At 35.0% G+C, this 27,352-nt stretch overlaps 1 protein-coding gene across 1 annotated transcript in view; it reads left to right on the top strand.

Annotated features, from left to right (window-relative positions):
- The first annotated feature begins 257 nt into the window (after window positions 1-257).
- Window positions 258-27,352, top strand: part of ARHGAP29 (Rho GTPase activating protein 29) — a 51,487-nt gene continuing 24,392 nt past the window's right edge. Inside the window, 5 exon segments of the mRNA XM_032217705.1 lie at window positions 258-489; window positions 3,689-4,027; window positions 21,579-21,722; window positions 26,470-26,566; window positions 27,121-27,196. Of these exon segments, the coding sequence (XP_032073596.1) occupies window positions 3,769-4,027; window positions 21,579-21,722; window positions 26,470-26,566; window positions 27,121-27,196 (576 nt within the window). The 5' untranslated portion in view covers window positions 258-489; window positions 3,689-3,768.

The following is a 27,352-nucleotide window of genomic DNA, read 5'->3' as shown; positions in this document are numbered from 1 at the left end:
GCCCGCGTACTGAACAAGGCTCCTCACAACCAAGGCACGGAAACGCCCCGGGGGCTCTGAGAGATCCGCCGAGCGTTCCTCACTCTCGAAAACCAAAAAGCATCTGACGTCCCACCCGTACCTGCTGCCTTTCCCCCCCCCCTCCAGAAAGCCACGCCCCGGGGGGGCGGTGGAAAGTACCCAATGGGAGGCGTCGCTTTGAGAAGGAGCGGGGCGGGGCAGCGTGCAAGGGCGGGGCTTGAGAGAGAGAGAGAGAGAGAGAGAGATTTGGGAGGGTAGGTGGCGGCGTGAGGCAGTCCGGCCAGGGCGTCGCGTGAAGGGAGGAGGGTCGAGGAAAGGCTGAGTTCAATGGACGGAGGGGATGCAGCGGCTCCTGACGCTGCTTGCCTCGCCTCGCCGTTCCGAAGGCGGGCGAGCCCGGTCCTTTCCGAGCTGGCTATTATAGCCTCGGTTCTGCCCGCCGCGCGCGCCTCAGCCGGGGTCTATCGGGTAAGTAGTAGAACCGAGCGGGCGCGTGGCTGCTGTTGGCTGCTGCTATTGGTGGGTCGTTGGAGCTCGCGGACGTGTCGCTGTCAATCCCGCGCGCGCCCCCTCTCCCCCCTCCCCCCCCCAACGGTTCTTTTCAACGGCAGCGCCGACTGAGAGAAATTCTCCCTGACGGGGGGGAAACGGGGCTGGCTCACCTTCTTGGCCTCGCGGGTCGGCTTTTCAGACCGGCGAGCCGGTTTTGAGAACCTCCCATCCCCAGTTTCGGGGATTGTGTTTTTTTAACCACCCTTCTCCGTGTTAAAAACGATTCCCCAGTCCCCTGTTTTGTTTTTCCGCCCTTGCCCTATGGAGTTTTACCTGATAAGTTCCCCTCGACCTCCCCTTTCCCCTGTCTCGTTTGTAGCCCCAGCGTCCCCTTTCGGACGCTGCGTTTTAAGGCTCGAAAACCCTCCGTGGGAGGAGAGGAAACGTGCGATTTTGGCAGCTGGCTGCACTTGCACGGGGTGGGGAAGGAGGATCCCTAGACTGCCTGCCTGCGGCGCCTGGGACAGGGGGTGGGTGGGTGGGTGGGGGTGGGAAGCCAAGAAAAAAAGGGGTCGGTGGGGAAAATGAATGGGGGGGAAAAGGGGGTCGATGGGGAAAATGAATGGGGAAACTATGGGGGGGAAAAGGGGTTGATGGGGGAAAAGTTTGTGTGTGTGTGTGTGTGTGTGTGTTGTGTGTGTGTGCCCGTCCGCCCCGCGAGGAATGCCAGCTATTTCTTTGAAGGGGCGGGTGTGTAAGCCAGGCGCCTCCTTTCCCTCGCTGAAACCGGGAGGGTTTTAACTCCTGGGCTCCCTGCGTGTGTATTTTGTCAACAACTATAAACTCTTCGGCTGGGTTCCCTTGCCTCTCCTTGCCTCCCCCTTGCCTTTCGTTTTAATTAAAAAAAAGCCCAATTCTCCCCTCTTTGCAAACCCTACCGGGGGTAGGTTCGGTTGGTCTTAAGAAACTTGGGTGCCTTGTGAAAAAACCTGCCTCCACTTCTGCTTTTTCTCAAAACTGGGAAGTGAGCTTGTTGTGGGTATGGCCAAGAAGAGCCCCATCGCTAATTCTAAGGGAACTGCACAAGATAAATGGGTCCTATAAACTGATAAGACCTTATTACTTTGGAAGGAATGGAGGCTCCCCCCTTCTCCCCCCCAAGGGCGGTAGTTGTGTTTTTGGATGATGAAATATAAGAGGGATTTCCCCCCCCCCTCCCTCCCAAAACATACAGATCGGTGCCTTAGGGCCCTAACAAGCTTAAGGAAAGGATTTATACTATAAAAATAAAATAAAATTGTATTTTATGGTAGTTGCTGTCCTTGCTTGGATAATTGTAGAAAAAAAAAGTTATCTAATATTGTGCAGTGTAGGCATCGCTAATTCTAAGGGAACGCACAAGATAAATGGGTCCTATAAACTGATAAGACCTTATTACTTTGGAAGGAATGGAGGCTGCCCCCTTCTCCCCCCCAAGGGCGGTAGTTGTGTTTTTGGATGATGAAATATAAGAGGGATTTCCCCCCCCCCTCCCTCCCAAAACATACAGATCAGTGCCTTAGGGCCCTAACAAGCTTAAGGAAAGGATTTATACTATAAAAATAAAATAAAATTGTATTTTGTGGTAGTTGCTGTCCTTGCTTGGATAATTGTAGAAAAAAAAAGTTATCTAATATTGTGCAGTGTAGGCATCGCTAATTCTAAGGGAACGCACAAGATAAATGGGTCCTATAAACTGATAAGACCTTATTACTTTGGAAGGAATGGAGGCTGCCCCCTTCTCCCCCCCAAGGGCGGTAGTTGTGTTTTTGGATGATGAAATATAAGAGGGATTTCCCCCCTCCTTACCAAAACATACAGATCAGTGCCTTAGGGCCCTAACAAGCTTAAGGAAAGGATTTATATTATAAAAATAAAATAAAATTGTATTTTATGGTAGTTGCTGTCCTTGCTTGGATAATTGTAGGGGAAAAAAAGTTATCTAATATTGTGCAGTGTAGGCATGAGCTGGACAGGAGATTCTAAAGCATGTTTGTGTATCTTTAAAAGTCTTATAATGAGGGCTGAGAGCAGGTTTCAATTAACAAGTATGAGAGGAAGCGTTTTACATAGTTTAAAATGAGCCTGATTCTAAATAGGGCCTGCATGTTTAGGATATAAAGCCACAAGAGCTGTCTGTGTTCAGCAAGTTTTGCTTGTCTCGCTAGTAGTCATTATGTTTTAAAAGAGGGAAATAGTTAAGTGGCAGGATAAGATTGCAGAATATTATTCTGGTTCTGAAAACACGCATAGGAAGGTAAGAGTTTTTTCACAATATAGTTTAAAGAGAGCTCCTATCTCTACCATCATAAAGTTCAGTGCATCAGGATATGATGTTGACATTCCATTTTTTCTATATATTAGGGTATGATATCGTGCATATGCCTAAGATTAAAGAAGTGTAAAAGATTCAGAGAATTTTTTTCCAGAGAATGCAAATTTACATGTTCAAGTATTAGCTAGAAAGTATTTGAAATTTCTATTTAAACCTTTCTCTATGTTATATAATCCCCTAAATATTTTAACTGAATTGTAATTTAAAATACTACGTTCTTCATAAAACTGAGAAAGTGGCATATTGAATAATGAATTTAATTTGTTACTTACTTTTTTATAAACTTCCTTAAAATAAGATTTGTAATAGCTATATAGTAAAAAAAACCAAAAACCCTATTATTATAATGTGTCTTAAATTCTATTTATAAGCTTGAAGGTGTTTGTAGGAGTGAATTGAATTGAATAGAATCACATTGGAAATGGGAGAAATCATGGTTTAAATATTAATATATTTTTCTTTCATGAAATCTACAATGTTGGGCTGTTGCAAGTGCTTCAAGTTACCCCTTGAATAAGAATTTCTTAAACTTTGATATATGCTTTTTAAAATTGTAATTTTAGAAATATTTACGCTTAGATGTGGCAATTGGTTTAAAATGACTTTATAAGAGTGTAAGTTGGATACTAACAATTTTGTCAAAAATTTAAATGGCACCATTCATCTTGAACTGAAAAATATTTTCCAATATTGGAAAAAGTTTATCAATAATGCAGCCTTTGAATAATGTTCAAAATCATTTTGATTTGTATTTTGATTTTTATAGCTGGCTCAAGTTTGTTTTTGTTTTTGTTTTCTCAGATCTCTGTTGCTTGGCAGATGGACTCTAAGTACCACTGAATGTTAGCTCTGGAAATTTCAAAAGCTCTGCAGTAGCTGGGATGTTGCGACAGAACGGTGACAGCAACAAGCGTGGTTTAGGATTAACTAAACTGTCTACCTCCAATTTCTTCCCCATCTCTAATACAGGAAACTGGGGAATGGGGCGCAATATTAAAAGTAGTTCTCTGAACAGCATTAGCTCAAACTTTGATGGCTATGACAGCATGATTGTGGATCCAGACTATATCATGCAGCTGGTGAACGATGTCAGAAAATTTGCGGATGTTTTACTGAATTTGAGAGAAGCCATTACTTCAGGTGTGTCAGATGTTTTTTGATAACTTCTCATTTTATATGTGTACTTGTAGCAAAGTATTTAGTAAAATATGATTCTAGGAATGTTAAGGTGGAACAGTGGTAAACTTCTCTTTGGTATGTTTGTAATTTACAGGAAATTGTGGCTTTTACTTTGCTAACATCCTGTGTGAAACATTGCATAGGAACTGAAAGTCAGCAATGAAGGTTTTGATTTAAATGGATTTCTCATTGCTTCTTTAGCTTAGTAATACTTTCAAGTATGAATGGCTTTCCCTTGTTTTGACAGCTTTGACATTTTACTTGAACTTTCTTTCTTAAAATGAACTACCTTTTCAAATCAAAATTGGATAAGACATTTTTGCCACTAAATGCCAGCATATATGGAAATAGCAAATGCCTTTTAACTGTGTTTTCTTCTTAGGGAGAAGTAGCTTATTATTTTGCTACAGAGAAAGGAAGGATTTCGCACAGTTTGGGCATAATGCTATGCTGTAGTTTAATAGCACTTACAGACTGGATTATTGGGAAGATTTCTTTTTTTTTAATTTTGAAAAATATACAATATTTATTGCCAGTAATTTCTATTCTACTTAGTCTTCTTATGTAAGTTGTAATAACTTATGTGTTAATTCACCTGTGGGTTTTGAAATAAAACAATAGTTTTTCTGTCAAATTAGTCAAGAAAGCTGTTTAGTTAAATGCATTCTTACATGAAAAGATAAAAACAAGCTATTGAGGAAATAAATCTCTGTCTTTCTCAATTGGTGAGGTTTTTGATTGAAATACCTTATATTCTTTGCAAAGTAATTAATGAATCTTTTAAACTGAGCAGTGTATGTACTGTGTTTCCTAAGAATAACTACTTTGTGCAGCATGACCTAACAGGGTTGTTGTGGGAAGAATAGAGGCAATTAGATATGTTCGCTGCTTTGTATTATATATAAAAAGCTCAGGTAAAAATATAATAAATTTTCTGTAGTTTTGAGTTGTTAACATTAAATTGACTTTATTGATACAATTGTCAGACAAACAAATACAATCTTAAAATACATTTGCACATTAAGTTATAATCAATAGCTTTTAAACCTCAGTTGATGAGTTCAACTAACAAAGCAAATAAAATCCACATTATGGCTTCAAATGACATGTAATTCATATCACAGCATTTGATATCAATTTCATACTATAGTTGTTGCCTGTTACTCTAGATTAGATGAACATTGATGACTGCATTTTTAAATTAAAATTTTAATTTGTACACCTTAAGCAACTTGATGGCACTATCCTTAAACATATTGTAGAGATTGTATATTAAGGAAATAATTAATTGTTTCACTGAATACAGAAGAACTGCTAACAAAAGTTCTAATAAGTTTTAACTCTGCCTTCAGATACTATATTACTTTTTGGGGGGGGCTTGTAACCAACAGGTACCTTGCAATTTGGGAAGATGTTGTATTTCAGAGAAAAAGTCTTAATGCTGAGTATGAATTTTCCCTAGAGAAAATTAGAGCCTTTTGGCAAATCTGAATATTGCATAAATATTATGCAAGATTTCTATGTATTACATTCCATGAAGTTTTGGATTTTGAATGGTTTTGATTATGATCCTATATACTCAGATCAATAAAAATCCCCATAAAAGATACATTAGTACAAAAGATTATCTTCTGCATCTACTAATGTCAAAAAGTCAACAATATAATGATACATGAAATAATTTGAAGGCGGTTTTGTGCTAATACTGTAAGATGAGATTGAGTTGCAATTAGCGATTTCTCCTTCATACTGTGTAGCTGCAAAAATTAATTCAAATGATTTAGTTTGAATACCATTAAATGTAACAAAAAATGCTTGTTTGAAATCTTGATTTTTGGTAGGCTTATTTCAGATAAACTACAATAAATATTAAGCATAATTTGGTGATATGGATATTATGAGAAGTTACAATTAAGCAAAAACAGAAGCAAACATTTCTGAGCATATCATTATGAGCTGCAGTGGTGCAGTGGTTAGAGTGCAGTACTGCTGCTGCTGCCTGCTGGCTGCCTGCAATTTGGCAGTTCAAATCTCATCAGGCTCAAGATTGACTCAGCCTTCCATCCTTCCGAGATGGGTAAAATGAGGACCCAAATTTTTAGGAGCAATATGCTGATTCTATAAACTGCTTAGAGAGGGCTGTAAAGCACTGTAAAGCCGTATATAAGTCTTACGTTCTATTGCTATTATAGTAAACAAGAAAATGGGATGTGCAAAGATAAAGAAAAATGCTTGTTATTTAATATAGATGCTAAGGGGTTGGATGTTCTGCTCCCCCTCCCCACCTGAAAGGAACTCTGTTCCAACTGCCAGTTGCCTTCTATGGGTGTGGCCAGCGCGTGACTCATCCGGCCTGCGGGCTGGGAGTTATGTTCAATCTATTAGGCCCAATCACATAGTTTCATAGCGAAGCAGGGTTATCCAGCTAGTTTAATACAGTATAGATTTCTCCAATTGGATCCCTCTGAATACTACAGCTACTGTTGTTGTCACAATTAAAAATTTACTAGACATGTAATAACAGTCTCTTCCTAATTTGTAAATTTTGTTTGTGGTTGGATATAATTTTTTAATCTTATTACGAAAATAAAATGCAATTTTTTTTTTCCTAAAGCTATGCATTTTGAACTGAGAATTGCATTATAAAATCCACTATTAATGGAAATGTAGGAAAAACTACTTTGGTAGATTTGCCTATTTTGTGCTTATACTCAAATATATAAGATGATACTAGCATTCTTATGTATATGATTTTGGAAACATTTTTTTGTTTAATGATGGCTGCCTATACTTTAAAAGTATGAAGACATTTAAGGAAGCACTGAGTGCTTTTTTAATCACTAAACAAAAAATAGCCAACATGATATGTATTCAAATTAGAATTTACTGTACAATGGAAACAATTGCTTTAATAAAGCAAATAAAAGAATGGTCAGTTTATGAGAGTGTTTTGAAGAGAGTGGCTGAAAAAAGCGGTATTTTTTCAGGCTTGAAAAATTAATTTGGAATTTGTGTTTCCAGTTTTTTTCTCAGGGAGCTCAAATCACGTCTGCAGTTTGATTGTTTTATAAAGTATATTTAACATGGAATATATTACTTTATCTGAGGCCACTTAGAAAAATTCATAACTAAACTAAGAATTCAACATTGCTTTCTTTTGTCCAAGTGGATTCTTTGGCTGGTGCATATCAGTGGTGCTACCTGTTAGGATCTTGATTCAAATGTGATATAGGTGGAAAAACAATGTTACTATGTCTTTAACTATTCAGTTTGAAATTAAAAAAAACATTTTAGTGAAACTAAATAAAATCTTAGTATGTTTTTAATTTTAATATATGAAGCAAGTTAAAAATCTTATACCATATAAGCCATTCAGATTACCTCAAAGCACGAGATAGGTGGCATATAAATTTAGTACAAAATAAGTGATTTCTTGGTATAGCCTAATACTACTGAACATACAATGAATCAAATGAATGTATATATGATAACTAGCATATTTCTCCTAGTATTGTGTTTATGTTTAACTATATTAACATCTTCTGCTAAAAAAGAAAAATACTGATAAATAATATTTTATTTTTAATTTGATTCAATATTACCATAATCAATTTTCATAGCGCTAATGTATTTTGTTGGAGATGAGCCTATTTTAGCCTGGTGATAGCTGCAAGTAGGATTACCTTTCTCTGCGATTCACTCACTCATATTCATGGAGAATGGAAAAACATTCATTCTTCCATTCATTTGTTCTATAGATTGGAGTCTAGTTTGGCCACCTGTATTCTAAGTGAATAAAATGTTTTGGACCTCTGGGAGCTATCAGATACATTCTTGTGAAATGAGAAGTATGTAAGATCACAGGTACTCACATGTGCCACCCAATTTTAAAAATATGCATGGGGTGCTGAGAAAAATATCAATGCCAAAATAATCTTTTATGCCAACGTACAGAAAGGTGCATTTTCCCAAAACACATTAAAATAACAAAAGGCACATACATACACAGCATATGCAGACAATCTTTATACATGATAATCCCTCAAATATTGCTTTAAAGCATGCCAAATTTAAAGTCAGGTGAAGCAGGGAATTTATTGACTGCCAAGATACTTACCTAATAGCAACAATCTACATGTGAATCCAGGACGTTTTCTATTGTTGATCTTAACTGTCAGAAATTCTAAGACTTAAGAAAATCTTAGTTATCAACTTTTCTGTGTAAGTAATTCTGATTAGAATAAATAGCAAGGAATTACCTATTTCAAAATGATGTCAGTCTATATCTTGTAGTGGGATTCTGGTACTATGGTTTGAAATTTTGAAATGTGATAATAAAATATTGCTGGCTACCGAAGATAATATTTGTCTCCTAACCCCAGCAAATCTTTTTGATTTCTATGTGTGGGATTATCTATGCTATTACACAATTAGATTAAAAATCACTTTGTATGATCCACGTTCAGATATTTAAACAACTATAACATAGTCATATCACAAAATTGTAAAAAAAATTAATGTGCAGTAATGCAGTGGGTCAGTAAATGTATATGAAAACAAAATCCTGTAAATGAAATGCAGTGTATATTTAATTTGGATAATAATCTGTACTTCTTTGTGAAGTCTATCCATCTGATTTAAAAATATGACCATATCCCCTCCCCACCACATATTTTGCATTCCTTCAGAACAAATGTTCACTTGTTGCTATAGTGTCAAAATCGACAGTTAGTTAGGGGTATGTTTTTTGAGCAAGTTCATAGAGTGTTCAAAATCAAATTCTGTGAAGGAAGTTTAATTTTTCCTGAATTTAAAATAGCTTGTTGATCAGAAAAATACATAGTTTAAATCAAACTTAATTGTTTCTGATTTTACAATGGACCAAATGATGAGGGTGATGGTAATGGTTTTCTCCTTCTCATACGAATGAAGTAGCATTGAACATCACTTATATTACAATTCCAAAGAATGTCAATAATGTTGCTTTTTTGAGCAAAACATTATATGCAGAGATTCCAAATATTGTTGATACTTCTCCCACCCTCAAGATTACAAGATTCACTGTATTTTAATGACAGTGTACTACAACTGCACTGTCTACACCTGAAAATACTGAAAAAGTTGAAACTTGACATATCTCTGACTCACGGAAGGAAGGAATCTACTCCCAAGAAACTGGGTGAAGCTGTAAATAAGAAACTAATATGATGAAACCTACCATATATTTCCCTCATATTTATAGCTGGTGTTAATTTACCTTATTATATCAGGCAAAAGAACATTTTGAATAGTTTAAAGAAAAAGGAATCAATATATTTTAAACAGAAACTATTAGCTCTTTAAATCCCAAAAAATTCAAACTAGAAATTAATTAATTAATACTTCCCACAGAGAAAGTTACCATGTTGTTTTGGCAAGAGAAGCACACAAAATAGCTTGAAATCTTGTAGAGGTGACATTGCTGAATGCCTGTTGGATGAAAAGAAATAATGAAAAAAATAATCGAACGAATTGATTTAAATCTAGTCTGCCTTACAAATGGAAGAACCTACAGCTATGATTGGATTTGCCATTTGGCTTGTATTTATCTGGCATCTGCACAAATTAATAACCAGAGAAGATCTTTTATATGAATACTTGCAACAAGCAAAATGGTGCTAATGTATTCCAAGACTTGAATAACTTTTTGAATCCCATCATTTATCCTGGAAAAACTCAAGGTTGTGGCCACAAACTGTACTAGTGGTCATTGTATTTTGCATCACCATTTATTTGTGGAAGGGAAAAAAGCCAATTTCATTTTAAAAAGGCCTTGATGAAGCAGTAAAAATTATTAATTTTATTAAATCTTGACCCTTGAGTGTGTGTTTTCTTTTTAATATTGTATGTGGTGGAAGGAAAGTACATATTGAGTGCTTCTGCTGCACACTAAAGTACAATGCTAACCCTGAGAAAAAGCACATGTGTTTGCATTGTGAGTTGAATTCTGGGTTGTTGTTTTTAATGAAGCATTTTTAATTGAAACTGTCAAACTGATTATTCAGACTTAGTATTTGACAAACATTTTCTCAAAAGAGGTCTGTCACTTAAAGGAAAATAATGGCATTTAAAATTTGAAATTTCAAGTGAAAATTAGAATTCACAAAAGCTTGTGTTGGCCACTATGAATTTAACAGCTCCCCAACATTTTAAGACCTATCTGATCACATCAGTGTATTTTTTTCAGTATGATATAATGAAATGGGTCGACATTTGGAAGATCTGCATAACTCAGTGAACCAATGTTTTTCAGATGATCAATGAATGGTGTTACAGAATTATGCATGGATAAGAGATCCATTTAAGCACATGATAAACCAATGGATTTTAATGCAACAGACTATGAAAAGTTCATTAATATGATTTCAGATTCTACTTTACAACTAACCTTTAAAAAACGATCATTTGTCGACTTTTAGTATAGTACCAGAGAATAATATTCAGTTACCTAAAAAATATCCAGTTGACTGTTAAAATATTTTTCCCCAACTACATATCACCATAAGACTAGATTTTTTTCATATATTTCAACCAAAACAACATATAACCAAGATTGAATATAGAAGATATGATAATCCAGTTGCTTTCTATTAAGCTAGACATTAAAGAAATTTGCAAAAATATAAACAATGCCAATCTTCTCACAATACACCAACCCTAACCCCACAGTCTAGATCAAAAATCAACTCTGAGCATATCTGCCACTTGTCTTAGATTTAAATCATGTTTTCCCCTTTATTTTGATAATGAATCTCGCTATCTCTTCCTTACTCTCTACACATTTAAGTTCTAATACAGTATATATTGATAGATGTAGCCCCCATAAACAAAGACTCTTTGCGTTCCTCAATAATTTGAAAGAATGTAAAGAGGCCCTGAAAGCAAAAAGTTTAAGAACTACTGCCAAATAGTATTTTATTCAGAAACCAAAGTGAACCTTGCTCCCTAAAGTACACTTTTGTGCCGTAATTCCTAACATAAGAGTTGAAACACAATAATCACTTCCTAATAATAGCACTATTTTTAAATCTAGATTTTTAATGGCAGAACTGTGGATTATATTGCTGTCTTTCCAAATGTGGCTAGGTTAGATGAGACTGATTTTAAGACTTGGGAGGAAATGTTTGACATAATAAAGGATAGAGCTTTCTGCTATTTTCTTTCAGTTTTTGGTTTTAAAAAATGCTCGTTGGCTAAAATGCATTCATTTAACAGTCATGTGGTAACCTACCATACTTAATGACCACCATAAGTTATAATCATAATTCTGGGTTCAATTATGGTGGTAATTTGAGGATTGCCTGTTCTGTTGTAGAGTTCTAAAGCTTTGCTCCAGAATTTTTTTCATTTTACTTTATAATTTTATAGTTATGAAAAAGGAAAGTCCTAGATTCATCTTTAATTGGTATGCTTTTAGCAATGTAACAATTGATTTTAGCAGTATAACAATTAAAGCAATGCATAAGACAAACATATTAAACATTATTTTAAGCAAAAGGTTTACAAGATTTGGCTACTAAACGTCATTTCTATTGACCTGTATATAAATGCTTATATGATTTCTAAAATATTTTTTTCTTTGGAAAAATAAACAGAATTTCTGATCAGCTCCATTTCAAGTGATATATGCAGTCTCTTGGATGGTTTATAGAATTTGATAGAGATATATAGCTGATTATCTCCTCCAGCTGAATGTACTAGTAGTATGGTTGAAAATATTAGCACCAGTGATATAGCAGAATATGAATAACCATTTTCATTATAAAATGTGTATGTGGGTTAAAAATGTCATTTTCATTCAATACTTAAGTAAATATTTCAGCAATTGACATTTAAAGTAAAAGAAAGGATTAGAGAAGCAAAGTTTCATAAACATTTCCTGCAAGATCAGTCCACTTCCTGAATTTTTCTTTCTGACAATAACATATGTTTGTTTAAGACTTAGGCTGTTGTGGTATTCTACATAATTGCGAAGCAGTGCTTTCTTTCTCATTGTCTTTACAACTAGTGATTTAAGATGGGTCAGCAGGTGGCAGCACTTGAGTGATCCTGTCTGGGCAGTACTTGGATGGGAGACCACAAGTGAATCCAAAGTTAAAAAAACTCTCAATATATAATACTTTTATATTACTGCCAAGAAAATACAGTATTTAGGTAGTCCTCAACTTATGACTATAATGGGGAATGCCCATTATGGTCAAAAGACATGAAAACTGTAAAGCACTTCATGACTTACTTGATTTTATTATCTTTTTTTGCAGTGGTTATTAAGTGTATCACCATAGTTGTTAAGCGCGTCTGTGGTCTTAACCAAAGTAAACTCCTTTTTCAGCAAAAATGGTATAAATTGAGTCACTTGACTGCTGGATGTTACAAACAGCTGTAAATGCAGGGTGGTTGCCAACTGTCTGAAATGTGGTCATTTAACTGCAGGGGAGTGCAGCCATTGGAACTTTGGAATTGTGTTGTCAACCAACAACCTAAAGGACATCCTTAAAGTCACTAGGAATTGAACTTGACACATAGGGAAGTTTGCCTTACCAAATTAAAACTGAAATAATATACTGTACATAATAGGAAAGACTAAATCATCCCAATATTTCATATCGTAAATTTCAGTCATGGGTTTTCAGACTTCAAAATGCTTCCAAAGAAAATTTGGAAATGCAGCAATCTTTTGGAAATTTAGCAAATTTTCTAGAAGTGAAGAGCACAAACCCTGAATTGTAATCAAAACATTTATGTGTGGAGCTGGCAGAAAAATGTTATTCAGTCTGACAGTCCAGCTTTCACAGCCATGTTACAACAGGAAAAACCATATACTTTGTAAATTCATAATTTTGTGCTTTGATATTTTGTCAAGGTTTGCTATAACCTTTTTCCTAACTGACAAGGATTTCTTCTCTTGGCTAATGTCACCAAAGTTTTGAGTCTAGAAAGGTAGAGTTCTATCTTAAATGTGTATCTTTTACTGGACTGATACTAAATTTTACTTCAAGAAGAGGTTTCTTAAGTCTTCCTCATTTCCAGGGATCAAAGAGCTTATTGAAATTTTCCTTAGCAATTTTAATATCAATTTCAAATAAAATTTTATTACTAACCATAATTCAACAGCACCAAAAATAGTAAAATGAAAATTGTTTAAAAAATTGAAGTTTGTTAAAAAGGAGAAGACACATTGGCTATATGTGTTTATGAGAAGTGAGAATCCTTGAGAAATGATTAAAAAATATTTGCACATTTAAACAACAAAATTAAGCGCTTGTTGCTTGTGTGCACTTCAGTTCTTCCTCACAACTTACGTATTTGCTTACTACTTAAGTACTTATTTCTTAAATTCTCAGTTCCATTCTTCATCCCACTTCTGTTTTCACTGCTTTTTCTTTTCTTCTTCTTTCTCATTGAGCATCTTAATCCTCTTTGACTCTTGTTTTTTCTCATTTCCCCCAACATTTCTTTATACTTCTGGGTATATTTCAAATGTTGCTGATTTGTCAGTACTTGCTCTTACATAACATTTCCGTTGTTTTAATCACACATATATTTGGCAACAGAAGAAGCAAGTGTGGTCTTAGATACCGAGTTTATTACCAGAGCTTGTGACTAAACAGCTGAAATAATAAACATGAACATCAGAAAGAATTCAAACTTTATCATAAATTACTTTTCATTGATTCTTAAATCTATTTAATATTTATATGTTAAATATATATTACATAACCAATATTTATCTAGTATTTAAAATAGAAAGCTTCTCTTTTCAGTATTTAATATAAAATAAATACAGTGCAAACAGCCAAAAATAATCACAATATGGGAACAGTAGATTTAAATTACTTTTGGGTTTTTATTTGAAAGAATTTTTCTTAAAGTTATTACTAAACAACTGATCTTGAAGTAATAGGAACAATTATTTTGTCTTTGGGCTTAGAAGTAGAGATGAACATTCCTTGATTTCTCTGTTGATTTGTCTTTGAGGATGTAGCATCTGTAACTTAAGTGGGATTTCAGAAGTGAGTTATAAAATAATGAGATGTTTCTGTCTATACTGCTGACATTTTGGTCTTTTTCCAATTCTTTATTTTTAACTATTTTGTTTAATCTTTATTGCAATTCTAGCTTTCTTCCTTAACAAGTTTATTGTGATCACTTAATTTCTTCAGTTCTTAGATTGCTTTTGAAAGAAGTTCTGTATCTTACATTTTAATGTTCTAAAGTAGTTTTGTACTCCATCTTATGTGTGCAGTTGTTTTACTATATAAGTGTGTATACTTTTCTTTGAAGATTAGAAATGAAACAGAAGAAATGTTTTGGAGATAATAGTGATTTTGATATGTTGCAGTTTATGTGTATTGTCCTGTCCAAGGCACATTCATATTAATAACTTTGAGCCTTTGCTTGATGCATTAAATATTTAACAAGAAAAATTGAATAATTTTAAAAAGTATATAATTTAGTCTGAAAAAAGAAGCATTTTACGGAATATATGCATTTTTTTTTTGCAACATCTTCTCTGTGTATAGGTGAGATGAAGTATGTCATTTGGAGCATTCAGATAGGTAGAAATGGAAGGTAATGAAATTGATCACTGTAATAACAAATGAGGAATGTTGTAACGGTAAGAAAATTGAACTTTAGTTTGCAGATGAACACATCTGCTTATCTGTTACTTATAGGATTGTGTTAATTTCGTGATGTTCATTAAATAATTTCAAAGTAAATGAGAATGTAGTATACAGATCATCACTTGAGAAAGTAAGTCCTGGCACACACAACTCTAGACCAGGGGTAGTCAACCCTTTTATACCTACCGCCCACTTTTGTATCTCTGTTAGTAGTAAAATTTTCTAACCGCCCACTGGTTCCACAGTAATGGTGATTTTATGAAAACCTAATGAAAATGTTTTTAAATAATGCTATGATTTTTTTTAAAAAAAGTCAATTAAATTAAAAAAAAGGAAAGTGCTTCAGTATCGGACAAAACCCCTACCGCCCACCATGAAAACTGGAACGCCCACTAGTGGGCGGTAGGGACCAAGTTGACTACCACTGCTCTAGACCATGGGTGTCAAACTCGTCGTAACATGTTGCTGTCTTGTGACGTATCGCAACATTTTTTCCCTTCGTGGAGTTGGGTGGGCTTGGTCTGCGCGTGTTGCATCTGGTCCATGGGCCATCAGTTTGACACCCCTACCCTAAATCTATCAGGAGCCGAGGTGGCACAGTGGTTAAATGCAGCACTGCAGCCTACTTCAGCTGACTGCAGTTCTGCAGTTCGGCTGTTCAAATCTCACCGGCTCAGGGTTGACTCAGCCTTCCATCCTTCCGAGGTGGGTAAAATGAGGACCCGGATTGTTGTTGGGGGCAATATGCTGAGTCTGTAAACCGCTTAGAGAGGGCTGAAAGCCCTATGAAGTGGTATATAAGTCTAACTGCTATCTTCTACATAATATATACTTATCTAGGAATTTTAAGGGAATTTTCTCTTTGATATTGGCTTGAAATGATAAGCTTATGGCTTTTATTTGTTTCCATAATAATATTTTGGAAATGATAAGATTGTGTCTTATCATTTACTTCCATAGTAATATTTCAGAATTGTTCATTTACGCATTTTGTTTCCTCAAGTGGCTAATTATTGTAGTCCATTATGATTTTTTATATCTTCAAATTGGAATGACTCAAAATACAATACAAATGCTAGGTAAATTCAAATTGTGAATTAGAGCAAATGTATTTATTTATTTGATTGCTTTAGACTGATTCTGTGGCTATATTAGATGAAGCAAGCTACCTGTGAAGTGATCTGATTTAAGTTCATTATGTTGAATGTTGAATGTTTAATAAATTTATAGGCTGCCCAATCCTGGAGGACTCCGGGCGGCTTACAACAATGCATTTAAAATAGAAGTTAAAAACATAGTTAAAAAGACCACAACATACACCCAGTCTAATCGGGGCTGGAACTCAAACGTGAGTTCAACATCCCGGGGCCTGCCAGAATAGCCAGGTCTTAAGAGCCTTACGGAAGGCCATGAGAGTGGCTACGGTCTGGATCTCTGGGGGCAGTTTATTCCAGAGGGTCGGAGCGGCTACAGAGAAGGCCCTCCCCCGGGTAGTTGCCAGCCGACATTGTCTGGCTGACAGCACCCGGAGAAGGCCCTCCCTGTGCAATCTTATCGGTCGTTGGGAAGTATGTGGCAGAAGACGGTCCCGCAGATATCAGGGTCCTAGGCCATGTAGGGCTTTAAAGGTGATAACCAGCATCTTGAATTGCATCCGGAGACCAATGGGAAGCCAGTGCAGCTCGCGGAGGATAGGTGTGATGTGGGTGTACCTTGGTACACCCAATATCACTCGCGCGGCTGCATTCTGGACTAATTGTAGTCTCCGAACACTTTTCAGGGGCAGCCCATGTAGAGGCTGTATGAATTTTCTTAACAATTTGATGGGAATTAATACTGCTACAATATAACACTACTTTTAAATTTTGCTTCTTCAGTATGGGCAGAGGGAAGTCAGAAGCCCTCCATTTTAAACAGTCAGAAAGACTGTTTTCTTCTTGGCAACAATCAGAAATTAAAACAGCCTAATTCCAAATTCCTGCATGTAATCTTCTATAATGCAATATATTTCTCACAAAAGGGTATTGTTGCACTATCTGCATTTCTCATAACATTGCTCGCTGAAAAACAGTAGGGAAGATTAATGAATCTTTTGAATCTTTTCAAAACTGGGATCAATGACTACCAAACAGTGATCCAGTCAATCTTGAAGCTGTATCACTCCATTTTGACTGAGGTTAGAACACCTTGCTCAAATTGCAGAATGGGATGCCTTAAATACGTTTGTAATATATTTATCAAAATGTTTGGTAATATTTTTATCAATTCTTCGTGTGCTTACAGAAATGTGTGTTGTGCTTCTGAGAAATTTAGCTTTCACAGTGAAAAATGAAGTTCAAAGCTGGGACATGAAACTCCAATATATAGTATATTCAGGTAGCATTAATGGGAGTAACATTTCTGGGAATTGTTGCATGAATTCTTGATAAGATAGATTTCAGTGCTGCATTTTGTTTTATGCTGTTTAAAAATGTTGGAAATTGCAAAAAAAAAATCAGAAAAACTTTTTTATATAAACACTCTAGAATATTCTGAAGATTTAGGCACTGGTGATTGCAGATAGACTTAAAGCAAGAATGAAATGATACACCGAATTAATTTACAGATTACTGCAGTTTGTTAGTCATAAAAAGGACTTGAATTATTTTTACTAAATGGAATAATGAATTTTGAAAGCCTTCATCATATACAATTCAGTGTAAGATTTCCTTAGCTTAAATGTTTCAAATACCTTTTCGTTTGGTATGTAAATAGCAGGTGTGTCATTCATTTTTGTTATAGTTACAATCAATTGAGTGGCATTGTGGCATAGAGGTGGAGCTCTTAACTCAGAAGCAGGAGGCTGTGAATTCAAACCTAGATAGCAGCAGATATTTCTCTCTTTGGACGCAATGAGTAATTGTCTGCTGTGAACTTCATGTAGGCATCAGAAAGAGCATGTGCCTAGTAAACACTCGAGCTCTGTTCAGTCACCCCCGACTCTACTTCGATGCATTACAGGATTACAGAGTTGTTAAAGAAAAAATAGTTACAATCAATTGTTATTTTTAAAACATTAAAACACTTAATTCAATTAGAATCAAAAGCAGTGGTGGGATTCAATTTTTTTACTACCGGTTCTGTGGGTGTGGATGATGACCGTGGCATGGCTTGGTGGGCATGGCAGGAGAAGGCTACGTAAAATCTCCATTCCCTCCCCACTCCAGGGAAAGGTTACCGCAAAATCCCCATTTCCTCAGCTGGAAATCAGCTGGGACTCAGGAGGCAGAGAATAGCTCCGGACAGTGCCAGTCAGAGGTGGTATTTACCAGTTCTCTGAACTACTCAAAGTTTCTGCTACCGATTCTCCAGAACTGGTCAGAACCTGCTGAATACCACCTCTAGATCAAAGCATTATTAAATACTAATACAGGAATATTTAACATTTGATAAAATGGATAGTAAAATAAAGCATCTGCAGATTTTAAAAGCCAAATTTTAACTTGCTTTCATGATAAAGGTTTATTAATAAAATCAATTATTTGAATTTCATAAATAGCACCTAACAAAAGAAGACCCTGCTGATACAACTTGAATACTTTTCTCGCTTGCATGTAATGTAATGTCAGGTCATTGTTTTGAAACTAGTAAACTTGAACATATTTTAGCAGCTGTGTGGCCAGATTCTGTATTTGAGTGATTAATAAAAATTAAAGACTAATAGAAATTAATGCACCAATCCAACAGGAACGAATATGATCTTTGAGAGAGACATTATATCTGCCCTCTAGATTTGTAGATAGATTTTTATTATGTCATTATAGCATGGAAAAAACTATTATTTGTGGAATAGACAGAATGTTAGTAAAGTAGCAGCCTAATACAAATAATTTTTTGAGAAGAGCCTAATACAGATTGTTTTCTGAGAAGAAGAAATAGTTTCTTTATAAGAGTATAAATTGGGCCAAACATCTCTCTGCAGGTTGGAATTGGTATATTTCTGCTTTTATTCCAATGACATTTTGTACAATTAAACACGGAGCAAAAAGCTACAATAATTTAAAGCTCTCCCTGCATTATTTTTCTCTGAGGAAGTTAACTTGCCCATAAGCAGTAGAGAGATTTCCAGTATCTTAATTTATAAATCATACAATGCCTTTATAGAAGGGAAACCTGTTTTGAATTTGTGGAAATATTTAGAATGCAAGTGAAATAAAGCATCGCTCTTACAAATTTTGTATTGGCAATGTCTAATGCTCTTAAGTCTTTATACAGACAGACTTCTGCACCATAAAGCATTAGGCTTAGGACCTTTGCCTTAAGAGCTTTACTGGTGCAGGAGCTTGCAAACTAAGGTAATGTTGGTAGATTTTGTATGTACATGATTTGTTAGTTTATTTAGTCCAGACCAATAATTAAAATACATCATACAGCAGACATAAAACACATATTTAGAGAGCATATGAGTGGAATGAGTATACAGGATAGGCCTGAAACAATTAGAAACAACTATTATTAGCCTTCTAATAATTATTGATTATTAGATTTTGCAGTGTTTTTAGAGATAACTGAAAATTGGTCACAAAGAAGGTACTCAAGATAGTCTTTTATTAATTTTTTCCATGTTGAAGACGATTGGAAGATAACTCCTAAATATGTCACTTCCTTCACTTGCTTGATGATGGCACTCAATTTGCAGCTGAGAAAAATGAGTTAACAGTGGTTTATCACAAGCATAAGGTTTGCTTGATAGTTATAAAGTGCCATAACACTTTGAAACAGATTTTAAAGGAGTTTAAAATCATCTGCATCAATTTTAATGTTTGATGTGTTTTCAGTGCTGTTCCTGACTTTCATCCTATTCTGGTAAAAAACAAAATCTTTGCTTTAATGATTTGCATATTAGAACAATGGAAGATTAAGTACTCTTTTTCTGAATCCAGTTATAGAGACTGGATTGGAAATTACTACTTAAGAGTAGGTCAGGATCATTTAAAGCAATATAAATCCTCCTTTGAAATAAATGAGTAAAAAGTACTAGGAAAGATGGAAGTGTGTTAAAATAGGAAAAGATTAAATGAAGTGTGGATTAGGATATAGCAATAGCAATAGCAGTTAGACTTATATACCGCTTCATAGGGCTTTCAGCCCTCTCTAAGCGGTTTACAGAGTCAGCATATTGCCCCCAACAACAATCCGGGTCCTCATTTTACCCACCTTGGAAGGATGGAAGGCTGAGTCAACCCTGAGCCGGTGAGATTTGAACAGCCAAACTGCAGAACTGCAGTCAGCTGAAGTAGCCTGCAGTGCTGCATTTAACCACTGCGCCACCTCGGCTCGGCTATAGAAGGATTGCTATTGAAAAAATGTTGGTACCTGTTTGTACTGCTGCCATGTCTTAAATTTAAGCATAGGAGAGAGCTTAATTTGATAGTTTTAAAATCCTTCAGTATCCAAGTGAACTATTATTTTATGAAATTAAGTATACATCTGTTTAATTAACTTTTTTTATATTAAATTAAATTGACATATGTGCGCGCTCTTCCTGTTAAACAGTGTGATCATCATTTTGATACTAGATTTTAGATATTTTGACTCATATCTATAGATTATAAAAACATAGAAAACAATGAGAATATATTTTAGCATCTGCTACATTGTTAGAAATAAAGTTTTAGTAAAACAGATCATATTCTTTCCTGTCTTTTGTGATACGTATATAAATTAGTTACTGATTTACAGTAGGCCATGAGGTGATTTTTAAGATACAGCAGAGTGTCAAACCTGCAGCCTCACGTTTCATCACATGACATCACATGACTTTATCAACCTTCGCTAAAATGGGGGTGGGCATGGCCAGCACATGACACATGTGGCCCATGGGCTGCAAGTTTGATACCCCTGATATACATAGTGGGCTTGCATTCTGTCAGAATTTGGATTGTTTTCAAATGTTCCACTTAATATTAAAATAGTCCAAGCACTTAAATGAATTGTCCTGTATATTTCAATTTCAGAAAAAGCAAATAGGGAAAAGGAGTAATATTGTTTCTTTCCAGAACTGATCACCAGGCTTTTAGGATCATTTAAAAGTACTTGATTGGCCACTTCTGGAGATAAAATGTTCTGTTTGTTCATACATTTACTTTTATTGACAGCTTGCTGATTTCTTTCTGGTCAAGCTCACATTCTGAGTGCAGCTCTTAGTACACAGAAGGTTGCCTGTTAAAGGAATAAATTAATCTAGGTGAAGAAATAGAAGTCTTTAATTCTCCTTCATTTATTTAAATAAAAGTGATTCCATTTGAATATATTTTTGCTGAATGATTATAACAAAAAATGCTTTTAATTTGGAAGAGAGAGAAAATCCATAGCGGAACATCTGATATTTCCCAGACTTTCAGAAACTATGGCACACAGTGGATAGACAAGTTTTTTCTTTGTGCACTTTTTGAAGTTTTAACTACATCAGTTAAATAATTAATATAGTTGGAAGAAATATTGTCTGCTCAAGGGGCAATATTTTAATTCTTTCATGGTTTCTCCAGAATACCTGCTTGTGCAGGCAATGGGCATGTTCCATTGCCACATGGGGGCAAGGGTGGCTCTGTGAACATCCATTGAAAAGTATGGTCATAATTATTGATAGTCTTTCCTAAAAGTTTATTCTCGGTTTTTAAATGCTGTAACTCCTATCATAATACTTTCCTACCATACTTTTCTTTGACAGTCTGAACTAGTTTATTACTCTTAAAATAGCTCCTGTAAGCCTTCCCATGTGACTAAGCCCAGATAACAAGGGAAATCATATTTGCAGCACTTTATGTGGATACTGCTTATCTATTAAATACTATAAATTTTCTTTACAGAAAATCAAAACTGTCTCCATCAATTTGTTCATGAACGTTTGGGTGAGGTACTTCGTGTATTAAAGGCAATAATTAACAAACATCCGAATCTTTATTCAGTTGATGTTCTAAGTGCTGCAGGTACAGTCATTGCAAAAGTCAGAGGTAAGAAAAATGATACAATTATTTATTGTGACTGTAAACTGGGATTGGAAAAAAATCTTCAAAATATAGCATTAATTAACATAAATTGGGATTCTTTTATGTGTGTATCTTCTTCAGTAACTAATGCTATTTTTTTTAATAAAAAAAATAATGGATTAAATTATCGATATTATTGTGCAATTCTGAATTTCCTCAGATACTCATATGGGTATTCTTTCCATTTGATAATTCAATAATTGGTGTATGTGGGGGGTGGAGATAGCTAAAGTATTTAAGGTATAATATTTTTTGCATACATTGAATAACATGATACAGAACAGTATTATTTTCTATAGTGCACATTTAAACTGAAATTTAGATAAATAATCTTACAAAGATCATATTAAATATTCATACCTGAATTTAGTTTTAATCAGTTTTTAATCAGGTTATCACAACCAGTTATCTGAAATGGGGGGTGGAGGGAAGGAATGGCAACTGATGAAACCACCAGATTCTACATATACCTCTCTTCATGGCTCATGCTCTTAATTTGTTAATACTTCTGTATTATATTTGAATTGCAAAATATAGCTTTCTCAAAGTTTTGGGAGGAGGTGTGTCTCTTTTTAGTGTACCAATAATTTGGAGATTGCTATAAATCTCTTTGTGAGATTTATATCCTGTCTTTTCCCCCCTAAGCTCAAGGCATCATATACAGCCCTCCTTCTCAGATTTTCCCTTCACAGTAATAACACTGAAACAATTTAGGATGAGAGATAATAACTGGCCCAAAGTCACTGAGTGAACTCTCATGACTGAAAGTAGACTTGATGCTAAGTCTCAGTTCTATTCCCATATGTAATCATTGTGCCACTGGAATAATTCTGCAGCTAAGACTTTAATAGATCAACTAAATTATGTGTCTAGCTACAATTTTTAATCAATATTATATTAACTTGAAGTATGTCTAACCATATTTGATTCAATAGTATATTAGTAATTTAAATATTTATTATTGATTTGAACAATTACATTAAAAATTACAACTGCAACAATACAAACCGATAAAATTTTAAAAAAAGGAAGAAGAAGAAGTAGGGTTCCATGGTTTCTCCAATGGGCATTTTCCATTGATACATGTATAAGCTACTATACTCTTATCTGATGCTTATAATTTAGTACAAGGCAGTTCTCAGCTAATAGTGGCAATTGGGGCCAGAATTCCATTTCTAGGTGATGATATCATGTGAATGTGCTGCTTAGTGATGGCAGTTCCAACAGTCCCCATTTAAATTTTGAAGGAATCATTAGCAAGAATCTTACATGACTGTGACTTCCTTCTGGCTTTCCCATTGACTTTGGTTGTGGAAAGCCAGCAGAGAAGATCACAAATTGTGATCACATGACTGTAAGGGCACCGCAACAGCTGAACTTTATGGATTTGTCCTTAAAGTACTATTTCTTCAGTGCCATCCAAAATTTGCACAGTTGTTGAATGAGTAGTTGTTAATCAAAAGCCATCTATATTGGAAGCTTTACTATTTTTATTTTCTCAAAAATTTAGTATACAGATTTTTTTCTCTCAACAAAGTCTTTACTCACCTTATTAAACTAAACTCCAGTCTTTTGGAGGCAAGCTTTCTGTTTATTAGCTGTCTATATATATAAAAGCCAAATACCACTCACTTATCACAAAAATCTCCAGAACTTTAAAGCCTACAAACTTGAAACTTGGAAATATGTTCCTCTTGGCTTCTAGGTGCTTGCTAAGAAAGGATTTTTCGAAATGACCATCAGATCATTAGTATGCTAAGGCGTTCCACTCCCCGCCCCCATCTGAAAAAAAAATTCTGTTCCAGCTGCCAGTTGCCACATTCTGTTACCATCGGTTCAAACTGGCAGACGTCCCACTCCTTCACTCAGGAGCAGTCTGGGGCTCCTTACCGTACTAAACGTTGGTACCTCACCTAAATATCTATGCCTTCCAGCTATGGAACTGCTTCTGGACTCAAGATAGCGGGAGTGATATTCCCCCTTATGTGTTTCAATCACCGACCACCACTGAGCCAACAGATTGAACCATAGTGAACAGGATTTCTCCTGCATTGCCCGATCACATAGTTTCATCGCGAAGCACGGGTATCCCGCTAGTATTATATTATAATAAATTACTCAATATAGACTTTATTGCTTTCATATATTTCTCTGTGACAGCAGAAAATCCATTTATTCCCAGATGAAGATTTGTTGTAAATAACAATCTTTTTGCATTTTATTTATTACTGCAAAATATATGCCATTTCTAGCGACCTTAAGTAATTGCATTGGCTTTAATTGTAATGTTATTACACTAATTATTATTAATTATATTCAATTAATCTTACGATCTTATCCATTATCACAATTTGTGAAAAAATTACTACATTGGGCATTTAATTTATCCCAACATAATTTCATTATTTTGCATGGCTTGCCACAATTAATATTTTCATATCTAAAATAGGTGAAGAAAAAAATAAATACCAGTAGATCACAACTGTTTCAGGAGACGGAGGGAGAGAGGGAGGGAGGGAACTCAAGTTACAATTATATTTTATTAGACTACTAAATTATGTTATTATAAATCCAGGGATGATGGTTTCAGTTTTTAATAATAGTCCTTGAACCAATGTTTACATTAATTTTTCCCATCTCTATTATGTTGCATGCTGACTTGAAAGAGTAGCTGTATAGAAACTGCCATTTCCAGACATGGAAATCGTATTACTAATTGTTGTCAGTGCTATTGTGTACAGCCAGGATGTCCTGGGGAAAGACTGTTTAAAGCTGATGATAAGTAATATCAGTATGTAATGGTTGAAAGAAGGTTTTAGCGTTCTTTGAGTAGAAGTGTTTTGGAAATAAGGTAGGAGAAATTAATTTATATTTAAATCACTAAGTGCTTATTTTCCAAATCATTAAAATTTAGGCATAGCAAGAAACAAAGACAGACTTGTAAAACAGGAAAAGATTTTGTTTAGTGTAGTCGATAGCTTTTCCTTGGGGGAACATTGTTCAAAACAGTTCAAATTGCACATTTTTTTTTTGCTACTGGTATCTTTATTGTTTTCCTCCTTATTTGCTCTTTTAATTTCCAGTAATATTTTCAATATATATATTAAAATATGTATTTATGTTTTGCATACTTAACAGTGTTATTGTGAGCCATTAGATTGTTTTTCACAAATTAACAGTACTGTCCCTTTTACGCCATACAGGATGAGCTAGCGAGGGGCCTTTGATTTATGTGAACTTTTAAACTACTTAATGGTTATCAGGCTTTGCATTTCCAGTATTTTATTCTGGAAAAAAATGATATATGTAATCTATTTTACAAAACCTATTTAGTATGACTATAAATGCATTGTTAAATTTTAGAATATAGAATGTAGAGGAATTGGTTTTTTAAATATTTCAATTATTGTGAAGAGAGTTTTCAGAGCAGAGTTTATATGAGGAAACAAAATTTACATTATGAGCAATGAAGTCTATGTTGAATAGATTATGATAATATATAATATTAGACAGTTAATTTCTATCACCCTACTATGTCTGGTTTATGTAATCCATTGCCTTTGTTTAAATACTTGTCAATAAAATCACATGATATTTTAAGTGTAGCTGACTTCTAAATAAACTCATTTGCATTTTTCTAATTTCTTTAAAACATTAGGGTTTCATTAGTTTCTTAATAAAATAATGTGTTGTGTAAAAGATGTTAAAGGATATAATGGAAGCTGTTTCTAAATACCCGTGAAATATGAAGATTGAGTAATGGGGAAGATATTTTTGTGAAGGATAATTATTGAAAGAGGTAATCTTTCAGAGACTGGAACTGATATAGTCTCCCAATTTTCTAAATTTCTGAGTATACTCTGCAAAGCCTTTCAGTCTAAGGCTGCAGCAGTTAACCCCCTGCTCCTCTGGTTGAAGTGGATTTAATTTTTTTCTGTTCTTCATTTTACTTATCTTTTGTAGGTTCAGTTTTTCTACAATCCAGGATAATAATATATGCCCCTGTTTATGATAAAATATAGTTACATCATGCAAACACTTTTCTGCTTAATGAAGAAATAAAAATGTGGCTTATATTACAAACTGATTCAGACAATAAAGAGCCAGTTTTTACTCTTTTTGCCAGGATCCTGAATCTAGTTTCCAGAACCTTGAGTGCCAATGAAAGTTGGCAAAGTGATTTTTCAAGGAGTCACTAAAAACCTATTTGTTTTTCTGTATAGTGTGATTGGTCAAAATGATCACATGACATAGGAAACATTAATTAAGCTTAACAAAAAATGCTTATCTTGGTGCCAGTAAATGATCACTGCCATGAACATTTTTTTCAGGAAAGTTGCTAGCCTTCCCTTCTCAGATGTCCCAAATTCCACATGCACACAAGTATTATGTAAGATGGCTCTCTGGAGTTTGAGGAATAGGGAAGTGCTTAATTCCTATCTGGAGACACAGTGCCCCTTCCTTCCTTCCTTCCTTCCTTCCTTCCTCCCTCCCTCCCTCCCTCCCTCCCTCCCTCCCTCCCTCCCTCCCTCCCTCCCTCCCTCCTTTTTTGAAAAGATTATCTACCATGAACTGAATAAAATACTCCCTAGCCCTATTACTTTAGTTTAAATACAACATAGTACTCACTCTATGGCCAGATTTGAGAGCATTACTTAGCTACGAAAATTCAATCTGCTATTTACAGAGCCTCTTTGTATTTCTCTCTTAGCTGTGAACTTTAAGGAAATTAATGAAGAAAAGAAGCGAGAAGTATTAAGTGAAATATTCTCTTCTATTGACTTACTGGCATTCACTTTTGGCAACGCGTAAGTTTTAAAAAGATATAATTGTGTTTTTTAGACTTTAGACTCTACGTATCTGAACCGCTAATAAGATTCTTCAACCATGTTATTCATTTAATTTGTAATTTTTCCTTTCCTAATGCTGTTGTCTTTTTTAGGTCTCCTAAAATAGCAAGCTTTTCTTGCAATTGAAAAGAAAGTAAATTTTTATACTTTTACACTTTGAAGGTCTTTGCTTCAATGTTTCCAGTCTTTTCTTGCAGCTATTCTCCATTAAATTTTTGATTTCTGAACATCACTGAAGTCCCACCTGTTTTCTAACAATTGAGAACAGAGCAGACTATATCTAGGCTTTTACCCAAAATTGAAATTACCCTGATGTTCAACAATTTCATTAGTAGAAGTTTTTAGCAGTTAAATGTAATATATATTTAAAAATGCTACCTTTTATAGCTGTGACTATCTTAAAATAGATGCTGATTGTTCCCACATGATATTTGGTCTGAATATTTGTTAGACATTTGTGCCTGTGTGGTATGCCAAAGCATAATTTAATTTTATTCTGACTCCCATGACAGAGTTTCAGACTTCCTTATGGGAGATGTGGATAATGGCTCAGGACTGGGTCTTCAGGTATCTCGGCAAAGTCAGTACGTTGATAATATTCTTGAAAGTTTTAGCTTTGTGCAGGGTGTTGTTAATATAGATTTCCTTACTATTGATCAAGAACAGTTTAAAACTTAAAAAACTGCATATGAACCCAACTTTTTGTAAGAAACTATGGCACATAATTTGTATAAAGCTGGCATT

This window comes from Thamnophis elegans, chromosome 5 (assembly GCF_009769535.1).
Source record: "Thamnophis elegans isolate rThaEle1 chromosome 5, rThaEle1.pri, whole genome shotgun sequence".
NCBI classification, from domain to species: Eukaryota; Metazoa; Chordata; class Lepidosauria; order Squamata; family Colubridae; genus Thamnophis; species Thamnophis elegans.
Note: the sequence above shows the minus strand (reverse complement) of the source record. Positions and strands in the feature narration are given on the sequence as shown.